Source organism: Pinus tabuliformis, chromosome 1_2 (assembly GCF_031772625.1).
Source record: "Pinus tabuliformis cultivar Carrire ecotype Pingquan chromosome 1_2, CPIR1, whole genome shotgun sequence".
Classification (NCBI taxonomy): Eukaryota; Viridiplantae; Streptophyta; class Pinopsida; order Pinales; family Pinaceae; genus Pinus; species Pinus tabuliformis.
Window position 1 is genome coordinate 500773298 of NC_142298.1, and position 27567 is coordinate 500800864.

At 37.8% G+C, this 27567-nt stretch overlaps 1 protein-coding gene across 1 annotated transcript; it reads left to right on the forward strand.

Moving 5' to 3' along the window:
- Positions 1–784: 784 nt before the first annotated feature.
- LOC149206535 (elongation factor 2) lies at positions 785–22214 on the forward strand. The gene is made up of 4 exons (XM_089395453.1): positions 785–904; positions 19096–19128; positions 19294–19381; positions 19482–22214. The coding sequence occupies exons 2-4, from the start codon at positions 19126–19128 to the stop codon at positions 21920–21922; spliced, it is 2532 nt and encodes an 843-aa protein (XP_089251579.1). The 5' UTR covers positions 785–904; positions 19096–19125; the 3' UTR covers positions 21923–22214.
- Positions 22215–27567: the final 5353 nt, after the last annotated feature.

A 27567-nucleotide genomic window follows, 5' to 3' on the forward strand; every position in this document is an offset into this window, starting at 1 on the left:
CATAGGCTATCTTTAGCCTTGTGGACGTTAAAATAATTTCTTTCTTCTTTCTTTCTTTCAATTCTATATAGAAATAAAGTAATTGAAAGTAAAAAATATAATTTATTTGTTAGTAAGAGGGAGAAATGTAATTTCTTCACTATTTAATATGGAGTTGAGAGATCACATATACAAATAATATTATTGATACTACACGTGTAATTCATTCTATTTTTAGTTGACATATAATTTAACTTCATGTACCAAGTGCCGAGAGGGATCAAATCTATTTTCACTTCAAAAGAGGTTTGCACATCAAGAGATGTGATGCCTCTCGATGCTTAATAAATCCGAAATTAAGATAGATCTAGACTAGTGAACCATTTAAATATAATAAGATTTTTCGCATCAATTTTTAGATATTCTAAAATCTTGATAAATCAAAAGATTAAAATGAATGTACACTAATTCTTAACTTTAGACACACTACATATAATCTAATCAACTTGCGAATTTGACCTTAAAATTATGGAAATTCCAACAAGATTTTAATAAAACCTAGGTAATAACTTTCAAGATTTTGGATGTTTTTGATAGTGTTAATTCTTTTCCACTATAAAAACATGATTGAAACACTTCGGGATTTTTTAATTATTTTTTGGCCAAATTCCAACTACCGGACAATTCCTCGCCTCCTAGACAACACCACAAGCAAAACGACACATTTTTCGCTCACGTGGGGACTGCGTATCATACGGTCGTATATACGAACACGTGATCGTATGTACTCTATGCGCTAGGGTTTTGAGCACGATAAGGAGCGTTTGATATAAACCCTGTTTCATTAAGCTTTTCTATTTCTCATTATCGTTAGGAAGAGCAACCAGCTGCAAAGAGTTTACAAACGAATTGCAGCTAGACACAGGTATGCGCTTTTCTTCCATAACACTGCGCCTTGAATAATGGTTGCGTGATGGTACATTTCATGTTCATATTTTCTGCTATTTTATTGTAGATCTGATAGCGTATATTGGCTATGTGAAGCGACAATATTAGTAGATTCCTCGATCTATCATCAGGAAGTGCACTCGATCTTAGGGTTTAGGTTTCTGCAGTTTTCTTTGAAATCCTCTTCCTTTTGGGGTTTTCCTTGAATTTGCGTAAGATGATTCCTGAAATAGTACTTTCTTTTTCCATTTTTTTCAATACCTGAGGTTTTAATAAACTTGTCTGTCATGGCTGTTTTGTTTACTTGCACTTTCATAGCCGTGGGTTATGGTTCTGACCTTATTTTACAAGTTCTCTGTTTAACGTTTATTAGGCGGTGTTTTAGGTTTTTCGTTCGGGTTATCCTACTGTTTGGCTATATTTTCTTCTCAAGTATATGTCAGATTTAAAAAGGGTTATATATTGTCAGTTGTGGTTGTTTCTGGTCAGGATTTTCTAGATGGGTACATTCAGCTTCGAGGTCCATGAGTTCAAACACAGGCCTATTTGTTTGTATGCTTGCTCAATGCCTACTGAAGCTTTCATCTTATTAAACAAAACATAGTATACTCACTTGCCTTAATATTGGGCAGGTGATTACTTGTGTAAACTGTGTCCTGGCTGCTGTATATGACCGTGTTTATCTATTTGTATTAATGTAAACGGGGCTCTATATAGATGACTATCCATTTGACATTTGTATGTAAATGGGGCGCCGCATCAATGGCCTTGAACCGCGGAGAAATGTTTAGACTATCGTGTTGATGACGAAGCCATTGATAAATCTTTTGGGGCATCGTGTTAATGACCTCAAACCATCGATCTTCAATACTAGTCTTCACCATTCCCAAATGAAGTACTCTAAGAGTGCATTTTGGTGAAGTGTAATCTAAAAAGTTGGCGTTTTGGCCGCTGTGAAATGTTCGGCTCCTTGATTACATGATCATAAGTTTTCGAGAAATCTTGGGGCAATGTGTTGATAACTTTGAACCACTAGATAGTTTTGCTAATAGCTCGAATCTTCACAAGCCCCAATTAAGTTGCTGTAATATTATGGTTTGGGTGTTACATTCTTAGGCAGGCGTTTTGGTTAGAGTTTGGCATGTGTTTTGCTTGCTTACATGTTGAGTAGTTCAATTTGTATTATAGTAATTAAGATCCAGTGATGATTTTCCTTGTGAAGTATTTACATATCAGTTAAGAAGATTCCTGTTCTGAGTTTACAGAAAGAGGGATTGACATTTGGTAGAGGCTCTCTCCAGCCCATTATGGAAGAGATGTTGTAATGGTCTGTCCTGTAAACATTTTGACTAGGCCCTCTTTCTGCTGCAAAGTTCTTTCCCGTCTTTAAAAATTCAACCTGTAAATTTCATCTCTGCTCAAATCAATGGATATAAAATATTTATCAGTGAGATTTCATCAAACCTGATTATCTGCAAGGTCCGTTGACTCCAGCTGATCACTTCTCTGTTTCGGAAGTTTCACACTTTATTTATCTTCTCTTTCTCAAGTTTTCCAAGGCTAATTCAATTCTGACATAAGATGACTCAAAACTGCTCTTCTTTCTGTCAAAATATCCTGCTCCGTATTTTATTCGGTCATTTTTAACCTGTCCAAATCTGCTCTTGAAACCTGCCTGACCTTGTCTCAAGGATGCATCAAGTTACCTTTTCAAACCGTGCCAAACTTTGTTCCAAAGATGTCTTCAAAAACAAATCCACTACCTGTCAAATTTAATCTCTGTCCAAATGATTTGTTTTGCCCACAATCACATTTAAATACTTATTAATATGTCATTAAGAAGACATTTCTCACAGTCAGCAATTGAACTCTTATTTCAATCTTCTTTCTGGACACTTCTGGCACTACAACCAAGCTCCAATCCAGCTTGAACTCGGTCAAGGTCTGGTCTTTTTCACTCTTCAAAGACACTTCTTGCACTACAACCAAGCTTCAATCCAGCTTGAACTCGGTCATGCTCTGGTCATTTTCACTCTTCAAAAATGCTTCACAACAATCTGAACTTAACAATGTTTACACTCGTAAATTTCCTTTGGCAGTTTTTTCTTAATACAACATTCCATCGGAATTTGTTTCTATAACACACCCCTTACATAACTAGAGGTGTTTACTATGTAACCTAGGACTTAAGGTGATTTATGAGAGGGGTAAATTTTCCTTGTCTATTTCTATATAGAGAAGGAAAACCTTGCATCCCTTTCGATTTATGTGCATTGGAAAAGCCTAAAGACAATTGAAAAAACATTTTGTTTGTTTGTTTGTCAAGTTGTCTGTGATGTGGTTTGAGGAACCACGACCCAAGGGCATCTAATTTGTCAAAGTCACTTGCAGATTGCACCCGGCCTGGGCCACACCAGCCCTAAGCTGACTGGATTTTTTAGCACGTCTCCTCCCCTTAGCACAAGGCAATACACCCCCCCGAGAGGTTTGATCTTGGGTTGCCTTGCTAATGAGGCCCAGCCTCAACTGATTGTGCTAGTGGGATTTGACGACAATTGAAAAACATTAAAACACTAAAAAACAACAATTAAATTCACATTTACAATTATAAAAGCAGCCCTAATACAATTTGACGATAATTGAAAAAATATTAAAACACTAAAAAACAACATTTAAATTCACATTTACAATTATAAAAGCATTTACAATTCACATTTGTTTTCCTGTGGTTTATTAGACATCTTTACTCTTGAATTGTATTGGGCTTTAGTTTCAATTTCCTGCATTGGTTTGTGTCAATTTTCAGCATTTTAGGACAGTTTTACCTTGCTGTTTTTATACTTAACTAGAAAATATTGACAAAATATTGGTATTTATTTTTGTGTTATTAATCATTTCCTGTTTCAAGTATCTATCTTTTAGATCACCTAGTGAATACCCCATGATTAGCGAACACTTGCCTGAAGTGCAGGAAGACTGTACAAGATGACAAAGTACACTCTAGTTATCTCAGAGACTTCAGGTTTCAAGTGATAACAAAGGTCATTTGCAGCTCTTGGCAAATTTGGTGGAATATCCCCTAGTCACAACAACATGGCCAAAAACCACAATCTTGTAACCATGTTAACTGGAAGCATCCACTAATATATATCGAAAGACAGTTTGATAGATAAAACATGTACAAAATATTGCAGGCTTATAGATGGGAATTGGGGCAAGTTGAAGGTTGTATTGCACAAACACAAGATTATTTAACTGTTTTTGTTCCAAACAATATCTCTTCTTTGTGTGTATGCGCTCAAAAACAAACCAATTGTGCTCACAACTTGAAGCACTGCAAGTTTGTTTGACGACTCTAGCTGCAAGCTTTTGCAATTGAGGGCATTGGCTGTCGAATGACTCCCACCAATGTGCTGCAAAGAAAAAGACATTAATTAGTAACTTAGTTCATTTCATTACTTATTTACAAGTATTTACAGACAATTTGAATTGTAAATTTGTAAACAATTGAACTTCAAAAGAAAAGCAAATTGGAATCTCTTGTTGCCAAAGGTACTTGTTGCCATATTGAAAAGAGCAAATTGTCTATTTATTTCCAACTCGTATGAATGGTTAGGGACCATGTGCTCCAAGCAATCAGATAATCCATCTTTGACCTCCCCAACCTGCAGATCTCCTAGTCGAGCTCTATAATGATACTTCAGGTTCAAAAAATACTCAGCTGCATGTATAGGACTATGGAGTTGGTTGTTCCATTTGTTATCAATGATCTCCCATATATGCCCATATTTAGCTAACTTACCCTTGTAAGTTGCCTGTATCTGTTCCTTTGCCTGATCCATAGCCTCATAAATGTAGCCCATGGCCAAATTTTCCCCATCCACCATTTGTAGCACCTTAATAAGGGGCTCGGTAATTTTCACAAGCTTTGTAGACTTTTTCCAAAAATAATTGTCAAATACTTTCTTTTTGGTGTCTTTGCCATCTTGTCCACGAGCCCACCGAGCAGTAGTTAGGATGGTTTCTCTATGCTTGATAACTTTTTGTGATGTCTTTTTACTTTTTTCTTACTTGTTAACTTCTTCTCTTATTATTATGTTTGTTCTTATCATCAAACAACTACCAAAACAAGAAAAACAATAGTACACAAAAACACAAGATATAGGTTGCAAGCCAGGGCCAAAGACTCTCCACTTGAGAGGAAAACCCGTAAATCTATTCTCTTCTTATAGATCCTTCAATTGAAGAATTCCAAGACCTTAAGACCATGATTAATACCCTTCTAAGGCCAAATCCAACCTTCTTGATGATGTGCTTCCTTTGTCCAAGTCAAAACTAGTCAAATCTTTTCCAGTAGCACAACTTTGACCTCTACTGTAAGTCTGAAATTTTCTACTGCGTCCACACGTGAGCGAAATTTAGACTTCCAAGGACTCTAATTACTTTGCTTTGGCTTGCTTCCTTGTCTAGGGCTAGTAGGTGACCTAGTAGGTTCCTCTTCCAGTAGTTTTGATCCTCTTCCAACAACTTGAGAATTTTGACCTTGAAGCAATAAACCCTAGCCTGGCTTCTTTGCACATGTGAGATAGAGAGATAGAAAAAGGAGCCCAAAACACTGTAGGTTTTAACCCTATACAAAAATTACTTGCAAACGAATTCTTCAAACAAAAAAGTAAACAATGGCAAGAACATAAAATAAATATACATAAAGATTTTCCCTTGGATCCCAAAACCGAGACTACCAGATTGATTTTTCATTATATTACTTTCAATGTTACAATACATATATATACACGCCGAAGTGTTCATAAACCCCAATCCATAACCCTGGATTAGAACATAACCGTACTTACATTGATCAGATTCTAAATGCCATGGGCAGAAGACCATCATGTCCAAAATCATGTGCAAAACCCATGCACAAAACCATGGGTAGGTTTGCCCAACTATATTTTTTCTCAGGGGAGTTGCCGTCCCCTTTGACCCCCTGCTGTGCACGGCGCAACATACAATGCATGGGCCTAGTTGTGGAAAGAATATAACACACACCCAACAAAATACTTCTTTTTCTTCCTTCTCCTTTGTTAGCCTTCTTCTTCTCCTTCACTTAGATGAATGCGAGGTGAATGTGTGTCCAAAGGAGGTTGAGTTCCCTCCTTTATATAGGCTTCTAAGGTGGAAGAGGCTCCTCAAAATAGGCCTACTTATTAGCTACCAGGCTGACTTGGTCCTTCTTTGCACGTGTGAGCACGTGTCAGATAGAGAGATAGAAAAAAGAGCCCAAAACACTGTAGGTTTTAACCCTATACAAAATTTGCCTGCAAACGAATTCTTCAAACAAAAAAATAAACAATGGCAAGAACATAAAATAAATATACATAAAGATTTTCCCCTCGATCCCAAAATCGAGACTCAGTTTGATTTTTCATTATATTACTTTCAATGTTACAATACATATATATACATGCGGAAGTGTTCATAAACCCCAATCCATAACCTTGGATTAGAACATAACCATACTTACATTGATCAGATTCTAAATGCCATGGGCAGAAGACCATCATGTCCAAAATCATGTGCAAAACCCATACACAAAACTATGGGTAGGTCTGCCCAACTATTATTTTTTCTTTGGGGGGGTTGCTGTCCCCTTTGACCCCCCTGCTACGCACGGCGCAACGTACAATGCATGGGCCTAGTTGTGGAAAGAATATAACACACACCCAACAAAACACTTCTTTTTCTCCCTTCTCCTTCGCTTAGATGAATGAGAGGTGAATGTGTGTCCAAAGGAGGTTGAGTTCTGTCCTTTATATAGGCTTCTAAGGTGGAAGAGGCTCCTCAAAATAGGCCTACTTCTTAGCTACCAGGCTGACTTGGTCTTGGAGGGTATTTTGACAATTTTAAATACAAAATTAATTCTCTTTACAAGTTACAATGTGCCCAATGGGGTATTCAACTTATGACAATGACTCTTTTGACTTCTTGACCTAGGACAAACCCCTAGAAGCACTCATGGGTGCTTGACCTCTAAAATAAAAGGACCTTGAGCGTGAAATCCATGCTCTAAAATAACAATAATAATTCACAAAATCAAAAATTTACAATATTCAAAAAATAAAAAATACATTTCATATTTTTGATGACCAAACCTTGTTACACATTTTTCAACACATTACAATTGTACCTGCCCAAAATTGCTTGTCTTCAAGCAATTAAGAGTCTATCTATCAATGCTAGGGTCCCAAAGGCGCCTGTGGAATGCTTTTTAGCATAAGTATGGTATTGTCTTTGCCCTACTGAATTCTTTCTTGGCACCATATTCTGTTATGCCGCAAAACAATCCACCATAGTGTAGATCTTCCTCCAATTTCGTATGATAACATGCAAAAATCACATTGCCAGATAGAATAGATGTTGTCAAGAAAAATAAACGGTGCCTTGTCAATCTTTCAACTTGTAATTGTGCATACTTGCTGTTTATTGTCAAAATTAGTTGAAGATCATTGACATCACATGCAATGAGTGCAACAACAAAAAACTCGAAGAATATCTTTATCAGTTCTATTTCCAAGTCCTCATCACAGCCAAAACATGTTATTGTCCATACAATGCTTTGGACTTTGCTCCAAGGCACGTTTACGTCTTATAAACTAAGGAGATTCAATACCCCATAAGATTTCAGCATCCGAGTTATATAACTTGTCCATGTTCATGCCAGCAACAAATCCTATTCTTGTGCAATATGATTTTGAGTTCATTATAGTTATGGTAAGTTTACTTGGATCATTAATATTTTTTCTTTCATTTTACAATATTCAAAAATCAAAAGTACATTTCATATTTATGAAGACCGAACCTAGTTACACATTTTTCAACACATCACAATTGTAACTGCCTAAAATTGCTTGTCCTCAAGCAATTAAGAGCAATGCTAGGGTCCCAAAGGTGCCTGTGGAATGATTTTTAGCAAAAGTATGGTATTGTCTTGGCCCTACTGAATTCTGCCCAGTCATCACTTTCTGTTATGTAGCAAAACAATCCACCATAGTGCCGATCTTCCTCCAATTTTGTAGGATAACATGCAAAAATCACATCGCCAGACAGAATAGATGCTGTCAAGAAAATTAAACAGTCCCTTGTCAATCTTTCAACCTGTAATTGTGCATACTTGCTGTTTATTGTCAAAATTACTTGAAGATCATTGACATCACATGCAATGAGCGCAACAGCCAAAATCTCAAAGAATCTCTTTTATCAGATCTATTTCCAATTCCTCATCCCTGCCAAAGCTTTTGACTTTGCTTTAAGGCACATTTACGTCCTATAAACTTAGTAGAATCAATATCCCATAATGCACGTTTACGTCTTATAAACTAGGTAGAATCAATATCCCATAAGATTTCAGCACCTGAGCTATATAACTTGTCCATGTTCATGCCAGCAACAAATCCTACTATTGTGCAATATGATTTTGAGTTCGATGTAGTTATGGTAAGTTTACTTGGATCATAATGTAAGGCAAGATTTAGGGAGAAGCGAGAACCGGACTCTCTAAAGACAAGAATGCATTTTTTATTTTGTTCTCCGACGTCGGCCACGAGAATTACTAGTGGTTCTTCAGGAGTTATTTTATCTTCAACACAATTTGTATATTCTGAAGCTTGAATATTAGGAGATGACAAACATTCATTTCCATGTTGGCATCCCTGCAATGTCCAAAAAAAATTGCACAACTCTTGTTTAGCATGATCGGACTGTGAGAAACGATAACTGTTACTCCTTTTACTTATTTCCTTGGCAAAGAACTTGCAGACAGGTGCAGCAGTTGTTGGTCGGTCATGAAAATATTGTCCCTTGGAATATGAAAGATTTTGTTGTGTACATTGGGTTCTTATCTCTTTGATAATTCCTGTAGGCTCATTTCCTACACTTGGAGTATTCAAGGGCCCTGAGTCAAAACATGAAGTGTAATGTGCCAGGCAGGACTTCTAACTTTCTAGAACAAATTATAACCTTTGTAAAGCAAATGTTTCCAGAATTAATTGTAAGTTTCTCTAACAAATTCCTACAAACAGTTGATGAGCAAAGTCTGAAAAGCACCATACAACAATTTGGCACTCTGATTTTCGAGAATGAAAATTCTGAACTTTATTAGAGCAAGCTTCAGGAATACAACTCGAAGAGAAACACTTGGGAGAACCTTATAATCTGAAGATGAATACCATGATTACTCAAAGAGAGCTTGACCTTCTCAATAATTCCACTGCTGTAGAGATAAGTAATGGTGTTTTTTGAGTCTGCTAATGAGGGCTACACCACGAAATTGCACACTACTACCTTTTATTTTTGAAAGGCAATACACATTCTGGATAGCCACTTCTGAGATCTAGATAGTGAGCCACATCCCAATAATATACTCGGCCTTCTTGGGAAACAAGTGTTGTAGATGATTATGAGGTGGAGACACCATAATTTCTTTCCTTTCCAAATAGATAGAGAAGGGAATGGAAGTTCCAATCCTCCTTAGGGCTGAACAGTCTGCTCCAACAAATTGCAGTCCTCGGGATATTAAATCTGGAACCAATTTCAAGTATTCGGCCCCTCCAGATTTTGAAATTGTTTGGCCTTGTAAACTATGGATATCGAACAAGAGTTTTCAGCCTCGTAAACCTTAGACAATACACGATGATTTGGCTTAATAAATCTACTGTCAATGACAGGAATCCGGCCTCTATAGGACTCACTCTCTGGCTGATGATTATTAAAGAATTTGTTGCAGAATGGCTCTGAAAGCCTTCTTTCCACCAGAAAGAGAAACACAGCAGCTCCATGTATGTACAACATATCTTTAAACGGGCTGCTTGATCTGACACCAAGTGACCAATGGCTGGAAAGAATAGTCTCGGCCTCCCTATATTTATGTGATTTCCCAAACAGAGATCTTGGTCTCCCCTTTCTTCTGCAAACAATAAGTCCTCGGCCTTACAGATGCGTGCTTCCTGGGCAGTCGAAATGGAAGACTCTGCCTCTATTCTCCCTGCAAAACTGATCCCATCTTGATGATCCTCTTGGCCTTGGAGATTGATGCTGAGATCACTGCTTCAAATGCAGTTCCCAACCTTGGCACTTGATCTCCTCAAAAAGATTAGCATTTGGTCCTGAGTATAGGAAAGATAGACTTGCAAATGCAAATTAGGATGCAAACAATTTGCTGCAAAATTTATGATTAGATCTCTTGGACAAAAGAACAAAAAATTCCACTAGGGTGGTAATGGCATCCACCAAATATGGAAGGTATCTAACTAGGGTGGCAAGAAATCCACTGAAGCTAGAGTTAGTGCCTCACCTGAAACCCCCAGAAGGGAACTCACTTGAGCTCCTCACCGATAGCAAATGATACAGAGTAGAATGATCTCATTGAGCTCCCTCCTTTTTATAATCTTTTATTGAGACTTCTCCAAGCTTCTAGATCTTCTTTTAATATTATTGAAGAAATCACTTTTCTCCTCCTAAGTGACTTTTTGCCCTCACTTTTTTAAAATAAATTACTATGCCTCTTTTTATAATTTACTATAAAAAGATAGGAGACATTACAATCCTCACAGTCCTCTCCATCCAAGATTGCTTGCCTCAAGCAATCAATTCTTGTATTCCTGGGTCCCAAATATGCCTAGGAAACTTCCACTGTAGACGATCCATATTCCCATTTGAGGTCTGCTCCAGTTGTGTCCAAGAGCTTTTAAGAACTGAGTTATCCCTTTCTATAGTGACAAACAAATTCAAGCCATCATCATTGTTTTGTTGCTCATTTTGTTGTACACTTCTATTCTTGCAACCCAAGTATCTGGTCTTTGGTTTACATAATTCTATGATACATATTTTAGCAGCATTGAGTTTATGCTAAGTTACCAGGATTTGGATTGAGATCTGCTATTGTTTTTGAAAAGTCATGATCTGGATATGCGAAGGAGATGGCAAATACAAATAATATAAATATATTTTTTATTGTTTTAAACAATGTTTTAAAAAACGGCCGAATCGAATCCGAAACGGCCGAGTTGATCCGAGTCGTTGGGATATTTTGTGACTTAGCAGAACAAACGGAACGGGAGGCCGAGTCAGTCATGACTCGGTCAACCCGGGCGGTTCTGCAATAACTCGGCCGAGTCAATGAATGCGGCCTATAACCCCAAAAAAAATGCGATTTTATATATTTTTTAAAATTTTTTAACTGTTAGCCGAGTGTTGGGGACTCCAAGGTGTTTTCTAAATTAGTTAAATGCTATTTGGGGTCCATTCCCCTCTCCTAGTATTGATATGCTAATTTGGGGTCCATTCATGGTAATGTTAAGAATAAAAGTGACGTTCTCCTTAATCTTCATTTTCATCCTTCTACTTAAATTTTTAACATTACCATAAAATGACTCATGATGTTTGAGAGTGGTTCTGGCCTCATTGGATTTCATATGGAGAAAGTAGAATTTTAGATTTCATTCAAAATCCAGCAGACTTATAAGTTTTTCAGGATTTTAGGATTGGAGGATTGCAATGTTTCCATTGAATTTTGTCATGTATTAGGGTATGGAACTCGTATTTAATCAAGAGCACCAACCCCTCTATGTACCTTGATGTTAGTGACATTGGTTGTCGAACTCCTCTGAGATTCGCTCCCAAACCAGGAGCTTCTGAAAATGTCGCTCCCGCTCCCGTTTTCGCTCTCGCTCCCCACTTTCGCTCCCGCTCCCAAGTAACACTGAGCCAGATGATGTTGGCAACTCTAGCAGTAGCCAATAGTACTGGTCACTACCTTTTGTTGTAGAGGCCATTTATAGCCTCCTTGGTTATGTGTTTCTGTTTTGATCTCTATATCATCATCGTGTATGTATTGGACAGTGCACTGGGTGCCATTTTGATATAATGGATATATTCATGAGCCTACTTTGATCATATGTTGTCTTCTATCTATATTCTAATGCTTTGTGTTTGGAAACATGAATGAAAATCTTTAAAATTATGTGTTTTTATAAAAAATAATTATTTAATGTATTTTTTACAACAACCGAGTCATTGAAATTGAGCCAGTCGAGTCGATATCGAGGCGGAGTCGGAGTCGACTCTCGGCCGAGTCAGAGTTAGAGTCGGAGTTTTAAAACATTGGTTTTAAAAATAAAAATTTAAAATTTTATAATATATAGCTTATATATATTTGTAAAATGTAGTACTTACATAAAAAAATAATGTATTGCATTAATAAACTTAGAATTAATATATTATTTATGTATTAAATAGTTTATAATTAATGTAAAACATAATATTAACTATTATAAAAACTATTATTATTATAAAACACCTATGATAAAAATTTATTTAATAAATATAAATTAAATTAAAGGGACACCTATTTAGATAACTTTATAAAGTGAATTGGATTAGGGATTTAATAAGAGAAAGTATCGGAGACCAAACACTTGGGAGCTGGGATTTTAAAATTCACATTAAGTGTCTTGTCAGCAGAACAAATTTATGTCGGACCTGGCTGGCTAATAATCGCTTGACTTGCCAATGGGTTTTTGAATAATTGTGTGACACATGTTGTGAGCCTGTGACCCAACTGTCCGACCAGCACACCTTCAATTTTCTTTATAAAATACCTATTATAAAAATTAGTTAATAAATATAAATTAAATTAAAGGGACACCTATTTAGATAACTTTATAAAGTGAATTGGATTAGGGATTCAATAAGAGAAAGTATCGGAGACCAAACACTTGGAGCTGGGATTTTAAAATTCATATTAAGTGTCTTGCCGGCAGAATAAATTTATGTCGGACCTGGCTGGCTAATAATCGTTTGACTTGCCAATGGTTTTTTGAATATTGGGTGACACATGTTGTGAGTCTGTGACCCAACTGTCCGACCAGCACAACTTCAATTTTCTTTTCAGATTCTTCGATTAAGCACAAGAGAACACATTTCATTTTGCAGGTCTTGCTTATTACAAAGGGCCCATTCTTCCAAAGTAGATGATAATATCAAATGTTCCGAGAGACATTACTCTACACATGTTGTTACCCAAGTGGTCTGACTGACGCACCTTCCTTTGCAAAATCGATCAAGCTGCCGCTGTAGAACACACATGATTTTGTAGGTCTGACTTACTACAAAGGGTCCATTATTTTGGAAATCGGCTTTTAAAGTGCACACAGTGGATCCCAGTGGATCCGGATCCGTATCCGATCTGGGGATCCTTGGATCCAACTACCTAGCCCCACGGATCCAGTGAGTTTATGTCTACACCTTGCATGTGCTTCAATACTTGCAATGAAAGAGGGTGGCAGAGTATCAGTTTTGACTTGCCTATCCATTATTTCCTGCACTGAAACCCTTTCATGAGAAAGAGTACTGCTATCTGGATATCTGGCGAGAATGTTCTGACCATGTCTCTTCTTTTTACTAGTGACTCCATGTTGCCTTGGATGTTCTCCCTAGTCCTTAAGAGGCATGTATCTCATTGGGATGTGCTGAGTTAAGTCCTTTGCGGTTATCTTTTGTTCACATATATTACTCTCGCCAGTGTGTGCATACTGCATCGAGATGCCAACTTTCTTTCTCCATCTTTGACATTCTTCCAATTAAAGTCATAGCAACAGGAAGAATGTACACACCACAGCATACAATGCTGAGAAAAATAATGATCAAATGTTGACCTGTTTGCAGGCCCTCTGTAGACCAACATTATGTCAACCGGATCACCTTCAGATTGAGTAGATTCTGTTGTTGGCTCTGCTCTATCGTTTATAAAGCTATCTGATTCTGATTCTCCCGCAATGTTATTATCACATTCATCATTATCATCTGTAGGCAAATCATCATCTGAAGAAAATATCCATCTTCACCACAACTATTGCTCATTTGAGTGACCAATGTGCATAGTTTTCTTTTACTTCAGATGGGTTTGAAATACTAAGACACTTAAAATTTAACTGTTCTGCATTATTTGGCAAACAGTGCTGTGTATTTAAACCTTTCATCTTAAAGTTGTTAGACTTCACCATTTCTGGCGAAACATCAGCAGAAATAACAAATTGATTCTTTCTGGGAGTCTTACAGATTTCTGTATTAGTATAGCCAACATAACCAGTCACTCCCTTCTTGCACCAAAGTGTGGCATGTTTGTCCCATGAAGATGCTATATTGTCACAGGCCCATGGCTTACAATAGCTTCCAGTTTTATTAAAAGCCAAATTAAAAATAGGATGCTGCGGAGAATTTGTTTTTGCAATAGGAGATTTTGGAACAATATCCCTACAGCAATGTTTGTCACATGTGGACTTAATTCAACACAGCTTGCATCAGTAGTGGATAAAGGTCGAAATAAGTTTTTCTCTGAAATCATGGCTAAAATTTCAAAAATAGCTATTAGGTGTTTCAAGGACCACTTCTTTAGGTGTTTCAAGCAACCTACCACTGGATGGGGGGCATTTGAAAATCTGCTCCTCCGTCATAAGAACTCACATTCTGCCAACCTCTATGGGGTGTGCTGATATTAACCTGTTCATATGCATACACTTCACTTTCCTCTGATACCTGCTGATATTGACTATCAACACCCTCATTGTCTTTACTTGATTTCGCTTGTACCCCATTTCCCAAATGGTTCTTCTGTAAGTCCTGCATACCCAATGTATGATTCTGATAAAAAGCACATAACTTTCGGTGATTCTGAATAAGATCGACATGCAAGATTTCTCCTGCATCCTTTGTTAACAAGCAAGTCCCACAAAAGCCAAATTATTTTGCTGCTGCATCGAATTGCTCTTCAATGGTTTGAGGAACCCACATCACAAATCCATGTGTTCTCTTTTCTCTTGGAGCCCATGGCTGGTAGGGGAAAACGACGCATATTTTATGTTCCTGTTTCCTTGAAGAATGAGACACTCTGACAGTTTCGCAACAGTGGTTTCATCCGACAGCTTACATTCTACAGACTGGGTTGGACTGATCACCACATCCCTTAAACATTCATTCATTGCATATTTTGCTGTTGATGTTGAATGTGAGAAATGAATCTCACTGTCCAGAATATTTCTGCAATTCAAGCTTGCTTGTGTTCCATTAGAAGCTGGGTTGTGTCTGCTGATATAATCTCTTTTGCAACCTCTAGCATTGGAACCAGAGGTTTGTACCCACATTTTTGTGCTTCATTAAGTGGCGTGTTTTGCCACCTGTCCTCTGAAAGAATACTTGCTCCAAAGTTCACTAGTATCTTTACCACCAAATGCAAACCTTCAGCTGCTTCCAGGTGAAGCGGTGTTCTTTTATCATGGTCCTTTGAATTTGAGTCCATACCAGGGTTGCGGGGGAGAGGCTCCCCCCCTGAACTCGCTCCCGAATCATGCTCCCTTTGGGAGTGACCAGGGAGTGCTCTCCCGAAATCACTCCTGCATGGGAACAAATTTCGGAAGTGAAATTTTTGCTCCCTAGCCTTTTTTGCAATTTTTTTTTGTAGTAACATACCAAATACAATGTTTTCAAAGAAAGAAATATTTTTTTAGTGTTGCAGCCTAATTATCAAGCCTATGCCCATAGTATTGATACGCAATTCATGGTAATGTTAAATTCTTAAAGTAAATGTCACTCATCCTTTTACTTAAATTTTTAACATTACCATGAAATGAATCGGGATGTTTGAGCGTGGTTCCAACCTCATTGGATTTCATATAGAGAGAGTAGATTTTTAAATCTCATTCAAAATCCAGCAGATTTATCAGTTTTTCAGGATTTCAAGATTGGGGGGATTGCAGTGTTTCCATTGGATTTTGTCATGTATTAGGGTATGGAATTCATATTTAATGAAGAGCACCAATCCCTCTATGTACCTTGATGTTAGTGACATTGGTTGTCGAACTCCTCTATCATGACCCTACTAAATATGTAACCATTACTCGAACAAAATCTTGACTTGACATGCTATGTTTTTTCTATCTTATGTTAATGAGGGTGATATTAATGACAAAGATCTTGATTTTCCAACAAGACTAAAAAATTAGACATTTCTCGTGGCGGCAAGAGACCCAAGCATTAACAATAGATAATAGATTTACTTGTCTTTTCTAGTTTCTAGTAGTTTTTATAATTGTTGACTCGGTCATATTTATTATGATATTTTTTGTAAACAATATATGACAATTTAAGTCTGAAGTTTGAAGTTGACAATTATAATTCATTGGTAATGAATTATGAATATGATGCTTCGTGAAAGTTGAAAGTTGTTTCATTTCATTTCATTTTATAACATTTCATTTCATGTTAAATATTATTTGTTGTAATGGTTACACTTAGTTTACAAGTACAACTTTGGTGATCAATAATGATAAATGTTATATATTGAATTTTGAAAGCTTGAAACTTTATGGTTGATTAGTTTACAAGTACAACTTTGGTGATCAATAATGATAAATGTTATATATTGAATATTGAAAGCTTGAAACTTTATGGTTGATGAATCATGATTCAGGAGACTCAATATGTTGTATGTTACGAACTTGTGGACGTGGTTGATGAAGTTTATAACTTCTAGATGATTGTTGTTATATGTTTCAATCTATGTTTTTTTTGTTTGTTTGTTGTTTTTAAAATTTTTTTTAATATTTAATTCATCATTCTACATGTTTCTGTTGACATATATCCATCAAAATATAAAAAATATATATATTATATAAAAAATGCTCTGGGATTTGCTCCCAAACTGTGAGCTTCTGAAAATGTCATTCCCGCTTCCATTTTCGCTCCCACTCTCAAGTAAACCTTGGTGCATACCATAAGTCAACAACCTTTCTAAGAGTGTAGTTACTTGCTACAATTTTACACAAATAGCTTCCACTATCTTGTGGATCCAAGGATGCACCTTTACGAGCCAGTATAACAGTCATATTGTGTCCAGACATGACTGCCCCTAGCAATGAGGTGTTTACAAATTTATTTACACAGTTCACATCTGCTCCCTCCATGAGAAACATTACAATATCTAGATGTCCTTTTGATTGGGCCAAATGCAAAGCTTTTCTTCCATCTTAATCCTTGGATCTGCTCTAGCCTTGATCATATTTTTCACATTATGTAAATCACCCTTGCAAGCAGCACTGTTCACTGTTGAATCCAACTCAGCTTCTTCCTTTGCAATAAAATATGTGATAACTGATTCTAATCGCTTATTTCTCAGATTTGTATCTCTTTCCTCAAAGAGACTTTAAAATCTGCCGACCATTTACAAAATAAAGTTGCAGAATATTTGCAAAAGCTTGCTTCTCTAGCCATAAGACCCTACAAAGTTCACAAACACGAACAGTATATGGTTGAGGAATGCTACATAGGACTGTGACTTCACTAAATCTATTATAGAGCTCAAGTTGAGCTACATTTTCCACTGATGCATCCTTTTATATGATGACTCTTTTCTGGGCTTTTCCATCATGAGCAGTTATACTTGAACACTAAGCAAATTTTATACGCTGCCTACAAAACTCTGGTCCAGGTGATCCAACTGTCTCAAGGTCCCAGAATTTGACAATCTTGTCCACTAAACCTGGAGAAATTGGATGCAGCATATCCACAAAGGTTGATGCATACAGATTATATGGCACGCCAACCATGTCAGTTGTGTCCAACAGAAGATACGTGTATTATGCTGACGAGGAACTAGGCACAAGAGAAGTTGATTCTTGACTACATTCGGATGTCGCTTCCAAATCTTGTTCTCATTGAACTTCCTTATATGGTCTTCCTTTACCACGATCAAAGACTGTAGTTGTGTTGCCAAACAGTTTAGAATGCTGAGGTGTTGCCAAACAGTTTAGAATGCAGATCTCCCATCTTGTCTGATCCATAGCTTTTGGTTAGGGCAAGTTTACAGCTCCCCCTTTGCTGAACTTCTTGTTCCTTATGAGGATCATAATTGTTGAGATGACAAAGGTTCTTTCTCGATGCACCACTGAGATAAAGGTGACTTTGATCAAAGATTTGAAGCCTCAAGTTTGTGGCTTTCAAGTTTCTTCTGTGTTTATTACCCAAAATATAATTGCCTTAGTATGCACCACTGTTGTCTCATCTTTATATGTCTCTTCAACTAGTTGTACTAGTTCTTCAACTTCAGGTCTGATTATTTTTTCTCCTTGCTACCTCTGATGATACCCACACTTCCATTTGTTCTAACATCTTTGTGAAGGCTTGACTGTAATCTTCAAATTTTTGATTTGGGAGCATTTTCCTAGTTACTCCTGGAATTCACCTCCTTGGTAGCATCATTTCACTTTTTAGAGCAAATTATAACCTTCCTCAAGCAAATGTTTCCAAAAATGATTGCAAGTTTCTCTAACAACTTCTTACAAACAGTTGATGAGCAAAACCTGAAAAACACCATATAACAATTTGGCACACAGATTTTGGAGAGGCAGATTCTGAACTTTATTAGAGCAAGCTTCAGAGATTACAAGTTGAAGAGAAACACCTAGGAGAACCTTACAATCTGAAGATGAATACCACAATTACTCAAAGAGAGCTTGTAAATCCAACTGCTGAAGAGGCAAGTAATGGTGTTTTCTGAGTCTGCTACCGAGGGATTACACCACGAAATTGAATACTGCTGTTTTTATTTTTGAAAGGCAATACACATTCTGAATGTCCACTCTTGAGATTTAGATGGTGAGCTACAGCCCAATAAGATACTCGGCCAACCTGAGGAATAAGTGCTGGAGATACTGATGACTGACTCATTGACTCTTGTAGTATTTATTATTTAATACTTTTTGAGAAATTTATTTTTCACTGTTTTCTATTTTTACTTTTAGTTTAGTATTCTATGGCTATTTTAGACTTCAACATTATGTCATGGTCAAATGATGAATTTATTTTTAGATGTGCATTTCATATTTTCAATCATCAAAGGGTGAATTTAATTTAGATGTACTTTGCATAATGCCAAATGATGAATTTAGATGGAACATTTCATAATGTCAAATGATGGATTCAATTTACTTTTAGATCTACATTGCAGAAATGATGATTCATAATAGTGTAATATGAAATGATGAATTTCAATTTAGATGTACATTCCATAATTATTAAGATTTATTATTTAGGTATTGACATATTGTTGGGATTTTTCAGGTGCTCATTGGTATTCAAGAGTAAGGCAAAATGGTAAGAGTTTCTATATGTATAGATGATTTCATGGGGAGGAGCTAGTTTCTTTTCCTAAAAGTATTTTCTATATGTTATATATCCTAACAAATCTTAAAAATGGTTCTGTTTTTGTTAAGTTCTCAGATCAATTTGCAATAACGTCTCCCTGTTGTGTTTTTGCAGGTGAAGTTCACAGCTGAAGGGCTTCGTTCAATCATGGACAGAAAGCATAACATACGAAACATGTCTGTTATTGCCCATGTTGACCACGGTACAAGTCTCTCTTGGCTTTGCTTGTTTCCCTCTGATTGAATATGCATGTTATTTTTCAATATGTCTGACTATGAGCTTGGTGCCTTTTTGTGTTGCAGGAAAATCCACTCTCACTGATTCTTTGGTAGCAGCAGCTGGTATCATTGCTCAAGAAGTTGCCGGAGATGTCAGAATGACTGATACTCGGGCAGATGAAGCTGAACGTGGCATCACCATTAAGTCAACTGGAATTTCATTGTACTATGAGATGGAGGATGCAGCTGTGAAAAATTTCAAGGGGGATAGAGAAGGACATGAATATTTGATAAATCTGATTGATTCTCCAGGGCATGTTGACTTTTCTTCAGAAGTTACAGCAGCCCTGCGAATCACAGATGGTGCACTGGTTGTGGTAGATTGTATTGAAGGGGTTTGTGTCCAGACTGAGACTGTTCTTCGTCAAGCTCTTGGAGAAAGGATTAGGCCTGTTCTCACTGTGAACAAGATGGACAGGTGCTTTCTTGAGTTGCAGGTTGATGGAGAGGAAGCTTACCAAACCTTCTCACGTGTCATTGAAAATGCAAATGTGATTATGGCTACTTATGAAGATCCTCTTCTTGGTGACTGCCAAGTTTATCCTGAAAAAGGCACAGTTGCATTCTCGGCAGGTCTGCACGGGTGGGCATTTACCCTCACAAATTTTGCAAAAATGTATGCTTCAAAGTTTGGAGTGGATGAAGCAAAGATGATGGAGAGGCTCTGGGGTGAAAACTTTTTTGATCCAGCTACCAAGAAATGGACAACCAAGAATACAGGTTCTGCGACTTGCAAAAGAGGATTTGTTCAATTCATATATGAACCTATTAAGCAAATCATCAATATTTGTATGAATGATCAAAAGGATAAGTTGTGGCCCATGTTGCAGAAATTGGGAGTTGTAATGAAAAGTGATGAGAAAGAGCTGGTTGCAAAAGCACTCATGAAGCGTGTCATGCAAACCTGGCTACCTGCAAGTAGTGCTTTACTTGAAATGATGATTTTCCATCTTCCTTCTCCAGCGAAGGCACAGAGATATCGTGTGGAAAACCTGTATGAAGGACCTCTTGATGATATATATGCAACTGCAATAAGAAATTGCGACCCTGATGGTCCACTGATGTTGTATGTTTCAAAAATGATTCCAGCTTCGGACAAAGGACGTTTCTTTGCCTTTGGTCGTGTTTTTGCTGGGAGAGTTGCAACAGGTATGAAGGTAAGGATCATGGGTCCCAACTATGTGCCAGGTCAGAAGAAAGATTTATATACAAAGAGTGTTCAAAGGACTGTGATATGGATGGGAAAGAAACAAGAATCTGTTGAGGATGTGCCTTGTGGAAATACAGTGGCTTTGGTTGGGTTAGACCAGTTCATAACAAAAAATGCTACACTGACAAGCGAGAAGGAGGTTGATGCTCATCCGATCAGAGCAATGAAGTTCTCTGTGTCCCCTGTTGTACGTGTTGCTGTGCAGTGCAAGGTGGCATCTGACCTTCCAAAACTTGTTGAAGGGCTGAAGCGTCTTGCTAAGTCGGATCCTATGGTGGTTTGTACAATTGAGGAATCTGGAGAACATATTATTGCAGGTGCAGGAGAGCTTCATCTTGAGATTTGCTTAAAAGATCTCCAAGAAGATTTTATGGGTGGAGCTGAGATTGTTGTTTCTGATCCTGTTGTCTCATTTAGAGAAACTGTTTTGGAGAAATCATGCCGTACTGTTATGAGCAAGTCTCCAAATAAACATAACAGGCTTTACTTTGAAGCGAGACCTTTAGAAGAAGGTCTTGCAGAAGCAATTGATGAAGGTCGTATTGGCCCGAAGGATGATCCAAAGGCTCGCGCAAAAATCCTTTCTGAGGAATTTGGATGGGACAAAGATTTGGCTAAGAAGATCTGGTGTTTTGGACCTGAAACCACTGGTCCCAATATGGTGGTGGATATGTGTAAGGGAGTTCAATACTTGAATGAAATTAAAGATTCTGTGGTTGCTGCATTCCAATGGGCATCCAAGGAAGGTGCTCTTGCAGAAGAAAACATGCGTGGTATTTGCTTTGAGGTTTGTGACGTGGTTTTGCACACTGATGCTATCCATAGAGGAGGTGGCCAGGTTATCCCAACGGCCAGAAGGGTTATGTATGCATCTCAGCTTACTGCCAAACCGCGGCTTCTTGAACCAGTGTATCTTGTTGAGATTCAGGCTCCTGAGAATGCCCTTGGTGGTATTTATGGTGTGCTGAACCAGAAGAGAGGTCATGTTTTTGAAGAAATGCAGAGGCCAGGTACTCCACTATACAACATCAAGGCATATCTGCCGGTTGTTGAATCATTTGGATTCTCAAGCACTCTCCGCGCTGCAACTTCCGGCCAGGCTTTTCCTCAATGTGTGTTTGACCACTGGGATATGATGGGCTCTGATCCATTGGAATCTGGGTCACAAGCTGGTCAGCTTGTGATCGATATACGTAAGAGGAAGGGTCTTAAGGAGAGTATGACTCCCTTGTCAGAGTACGAAGACAAGCTGTAGAGCTTTGTTATGTTTGCCTGCCGGATGCTGTCAATATTGAGGATAGTAATTTATTTATAGTAGGATCAGAAATATTAAAGCTGCCATTTCTTTTCGCTACCTATTGAATCTCAAAGGGAGACCCGACTTCCCAGACTTCACTAAGTATGAAAAGGCAATTGTTTCAACCATCTTGTAGGCAGGACTTCAAAATTCAAACTGAGTATGAAAAGGCAATTGTTTGAGCCATCTTGCTGTCAGGACATTAAAATTCAGCGAATAAATTGAAGTTGCTCACAGATTGTTTAATAGATCTAAATGTTTAGCTCAAATTTTTAATTGATACTTGCGAGGCTGTTGAGTGCTTGATCTGTCTGCCTTTTTATCATTGTACTTTCTATTTCATTTTTTGCACCGTACGATTAAGCTCCATGGATCAATTGATTGCTGTATTGAGAATCGAAGGGTAATGCCATTTCAAGAATCCCATCGAATCTTCTCTCTGTCATCGTTTGTCTCTTTGAATGTAAATCCTATTTGTCCTGACCACATCTGAATATTTTTTACATTATGACATGTGATTCATAACCCTTCATGTTATGTTTGAACCATAATTAAATCATCCTCTAAACCTCTGGTAGGGGAGCAGCTTCCTTGAATTTGAAATGAGATCCCGATGACTAATAAAGATAATTTTGAGTAAATTATTTGTTTTATATCAGAAGTCTTGTTTTATGTCGGAATAACAAATAAATCATCTTCATGAATGCGATTTTTTTCATCTCTTAACTTATTATCATTGTTATTATTATGAATTTGAATTTGTTTAATCTCCAACATTGTTCTTATTTAAATTTGTTCTATCTCTAACGTTATTATTATTAGGGACTTATTATTTGTTTCATCTGCAAACATTATCATTATGAGGAATTTGAATTTGCTCCAGGGTACGCTGGCTGCCATTGCCTATGTACATCGACAGATGTGAACATAATATCTCTGCTATATGTTTTTGTTATGTCAAAATATCTCTGCTATGTGTTTTTTGTTATGTGAACAGAATATCTCTGCTATGTGTTTTTTATTATGTGAACAGAATATCTCTGCTATGTGTTTTTAACTTTTTATTATGTCAGAATATCTCCGCTATATGTGTTTTTTATTATGTGAACATAATATCTCTGCTATGTGTTTTTATTATGTGAACAGAATATCTCTGCTATATGTGTTTTTATTATGTGAACAGAATATCTTTGCTCTATGTGTTCTTATTATGTCAGATATGAATCTTTTTTGCGTTTGCAATGTTCTCTTTGGTTTTCTGTTTAGATTTTTTTGGTCAACATCACCCCGTCTGTGGGGGCAGGGCTCCAAAGGTATGTCGTCATCCATACCTGCGACTGAAGCCGTCGTACTTTGCATTAGTGTCTCGAACATCCATGGCTGCTTATCACGTGACCGGGACAACAGCATTCGTGAAATCTGTAAAATCCCACTTGGTCAACAGGATGCTGAGAAACGGAGGATCCGCTACTCTGATGCCGTCTACAAACAAACCGTTCAAGTCGACCTCGAGATGGCGACTGTCGGATAGTTCAAGTCGCTGATCTTCTCGTCCTTGGCATCCGACAGGCAGGTGAAGTTCCGGTTGCCCAACACGGAAGCGATCTTTGATGTGTTATATCCCAAATTGCAGAGTACAGCAGATAGGGTTTCCCGGTTGTGTCGTAATCGAGGCCGGGATTTAGTGCTATCGGAGGGCTCGCTTCGCCGGCTCTCAACTCGAATGGGGAAGCATCTAAGTTGGAATTGTCGTCATCCAGGTATGTCGTCATCCATACATGCGCCTGAAGCCGTCGTACTTTGCATTAGTGTCTCGAACATCCATGGCTGCTTATCACGTGACCGGGACAACAGCATTCTTGAAATTTGTAAAATCCCACTTGGTCAACAGGACGCTGAGAAACGGAGGATCCGCTACTGATGCTGTCTACAAACAAACCGTTCAAGTCGACCTCGAGATGGCTGACTGTCGGATAGTTCAAGTCGCTGATCTTGTCGTCCTTGGCATCCGACAGGCAGGTGAAGTTCCGGTTGCCCAACACGGAAGCGATCTTTGATGTGTTATATCCCAAATTGCAGAGTACAGCAGGTAGTGCTCCACGGTTGTGTCATAATCGAGGCCGGGATTTAGTGCTATTGGAGGGCTTGCTTCGCCCGCTCTCAACTCGAATGAGGAAGCATCTAAGTTGGAATTGTTCGTGAAAATGGCTGCAAAGATAGAATATCATTTCAATTACAGAGCTTGTCAATGTTCCCGGCTTTCTGTTGAAGGCCACCTCTTCAGATTCACTATAATGTTTCTTCAATCAAATATTCAATTGAAATACTATAGATTCAGGAGGTGGTCCATTCAAAGGATTATTTGATTCAATTATTTGTGTGCAAGAAACACCTTTACCTTAATTTAATTCAATACTGGTCAATCAATCTGTGAATCACGTTTTTGAAATGAAGAGTTCCATTTAATATACAAGTATCGTAATTTTTTTACTTTTAAATATTTAAAAAATGGTTTTCACAGATAAACCATATATAAAGAGAGAATGCATGCTATTTGAGAATCCTGATCCTGCGAGAGTCTTACCAGTTGTGATGAGGGCTGACCTGATGGCAGCCGCGCTCCAAGAGAGTCTTACCAGTTGTGATGAGGGCCGACCTGATGGGCAGCCGCGCTCCAAGAGAGTCTTACCAGTTGTGATGAGGGCCGACCTGATGGCAGCCGCGCTCCAAGAGAGTCTTACCAGTTGTGATGAGGGCCGACCTGATGGCAGCTGCGCTCCAAGTGGGATTTACAGATTGGACTGACAGCCGCGGGCATGTGCTAATTGGACTGCCAGCCGCGGGCATGTGCTAATACACTGTCTCTTAGTGTAAGCTTAAAAAGAACAAATATTGCTCAAAAGTACTTTTGGAGACATCAAAATATGAAATTGGAATCAGGACTAATTGCTGTAGTGCATGGATCTGGTTAAAGGCTGGAGGTATGCCTAGATGCACCTATGGGTATTGATTTTGTTGGCCGGGATAATTCCTGTCAAGCTGCTGGTCTAGTGGCATATCAGCCTGAGGATGAAAATGAAACTAAATTGTTTAAAGAGACGAGCTTGACTAATTCTTGTCGACTGTCTGAAGTGAAAGAGTTCGAAAGCAATAAGCTTTCTGTCCATTCTTTTGACAAAATTACTGATGAACATTTTCATTATCCTGGTGAACAATGTAAAGCTGCAAATTGCAAAGTCAAAGGAAAATGCGATATGTGCTAGTTACTTTAGAAGTGACTGTACAGCTGGAGTTACGGACCCACTTATTCAGGTACAGGAGAAATTGAGAATATATAATCAAGAAGCTGATGCCAAGAATGGTATTGGATCAGTTTTCTCATTGACTGGATCTTCGTCAAAATTCAGACAATCTTACAGCACAAACTCATTTCATGTTCTCAAGATAATGCACCAGGGCCTGTTTCTCCGAGGGTACTAGCTGCAGCTCAGACATTATATGACATGGCAAAGGTCAGTCAATATTTTACAACAGACAGGCAGCAAGCATTTGAATCCTGGTCTGGAGTGTCGTTAAAAAAAGTTGCTAAAGTTCAACAATCTAGGGATTCAATTGATGCTGATGCAGAATTCACAAATCCAGGAGTAATGGAGGAGAAATTTATTAAGTAGGGCAGGTAGAAGTTCAGTGGCTCAAAAGAAGTCATCATCACTTGAGAGGAGGAAAATGTTGGAAAAACAATAGTAATTCCAACCACCACCATTAATGCTGCATCTAGCTTCTTCTAGAGTTCGGCGGAGCTGGATAGCTTCTTGGAGAAGCCACCGACTCCAGAAAGTTCTTTGCTGTGTATAAAAACCTGTTCAGTAATCGAATGAAGACAAGTTTGCTCTCTGATTTGGTATCAGAGCACGGTGAGTGCTGCAAGGTTCTTCTGAGAGGGTGTGTTCCAGAGAGGCTGGAGCTGTAGAAGAACGCCGTGAGAGCCATCAGTGTGCTGAGAGGTGTTAAAAAAGGTCTTAGAGAGACAGCTGTGTGGAAGGGCGATCTTAGACGAAGGATTGTGTGCAAGTTTTTTTTTGTAAAGTTGCAGTCCATCTGATATATTGATTTGTTGGTTTTGGATGAACTATTTATGGTGCTAACTTAATCAGATGTTTTATTGTGCCGTCTGAGATGTCTTTTGGAAATGCAGTGAAGTGTTGCAGAGGTGTTTTTTTGAGAATAAGCGGAGAAAGGCACAAAGAAGATGTGTAGGAGACGGACCAGTGACACCGTGTGGAACGGTCGAGTGGACGATTCATGAGGCAATTCCGGCTGCCAGATAATGTGAATGCGGATGGCATCTCTGCAAAATTGGAAAACGGTGTTTTGACTGTGAATGCTCTGAAGATTAAAGCGGCAGTTGTCTCTAATGGCGATGCCAAACATATTGAGATTTCTGTAAGTGACAAGTAAAAGAGAGCCATTGTAATTCGTGATTTGGGGCTTTTTCAAGTACAGATGCGAAAAAATAATTGTCATTATTGAGTGTACTCTTTGGCTGCGATTAATAGAACACCTTTTTTTGTTCTCTTTTTTAAAAAAAAAAAGAAAAAAAAAGAAGGCAGCCATATTATCCAATAATATTGGATAAAATTTTTTGCTTGAGGTTTTATATTTGTAAAAATTAGTAATTTTTGGTGATTGGCAAGGTGAAAATAAGTAAAAATGGCTAATGTATTGGCAGAATTTTATTTATCTGAGTCTAACAAGTTAGATGGTGAAAATTATGAAAATTGGAAGTTTAAGTTGCAGACTTTGATGGAAGGCAACAATACATGGACGATTGTGTCTGGTGCTGAAGTTAAGCCAGTATCCCCTAAAGCCACAGAGGCTGCAATTCAAGATTGGGAGCGATGGAAAAACAAAGCAAAGGTGCTTTTGCGGATGACGATTAAGGACAACATTATTCCACACACTAGAAAGTGCAAAACATCCAAGGAGACATGTGACACCAAAAATTTGTATGAGGCGAAGACTACAAATCGAATATTTTATTTAAAGAGTAAGCTTCTTTCAATTAAGATGGAAAAAAATGAAAGTGTTAGTGATTTCATTTCTATAATTAAAGATCTAAAGGATAAATTAGGTGACATTGGTGAATCAATATCTAGTACACACTTGGTTATTGTGACATTAAATGGAATGTTTGATGAATATCAAATGTTTATAACTGGTCTTTCAGTTAGAGAGGGCTCCTACTTTTGATGAGTTGGCAGGTAAAATTATGCAGGAAGAAGAACAGAGAAGAAGCCTTAAACAGAAATCTCCCAATTTAAATTTGGCATTGATGGCCAAATGGAAGCAGTTCTTCAAACAGTGGGAGAAAAATAAAGGCAAAAAGCCACAGGTAAAATCATTTCAAGGTACCCCTTTACCAAGGACAAATGTCAAATCAAGTAGAGATGATGTGTGTTATCACTGTGGAAACCCTGGTCATTTTGCTAAGAATTGCAAGAAAGGAGATCTGATCAATTTAAACAAAAAAAGCATTAAGGAAATTATGTTGATAGAGATGAAGCAATTAGTCAAGATGTTAGCAATCTTAAATTGTTTGTGTC

Bases quoted from the DNA above. Each gene is read 5' to 3' on its own strand.
- LOC149206535 (XM_089395453.1), top strand. The intron at 19,382-19,481 runs GTACAAGTCTCT...TTTGTGTTGCAG, and splicing joins TATTGCCCATGTTGACCACG to GAAAATCCACTCTCACTGAT.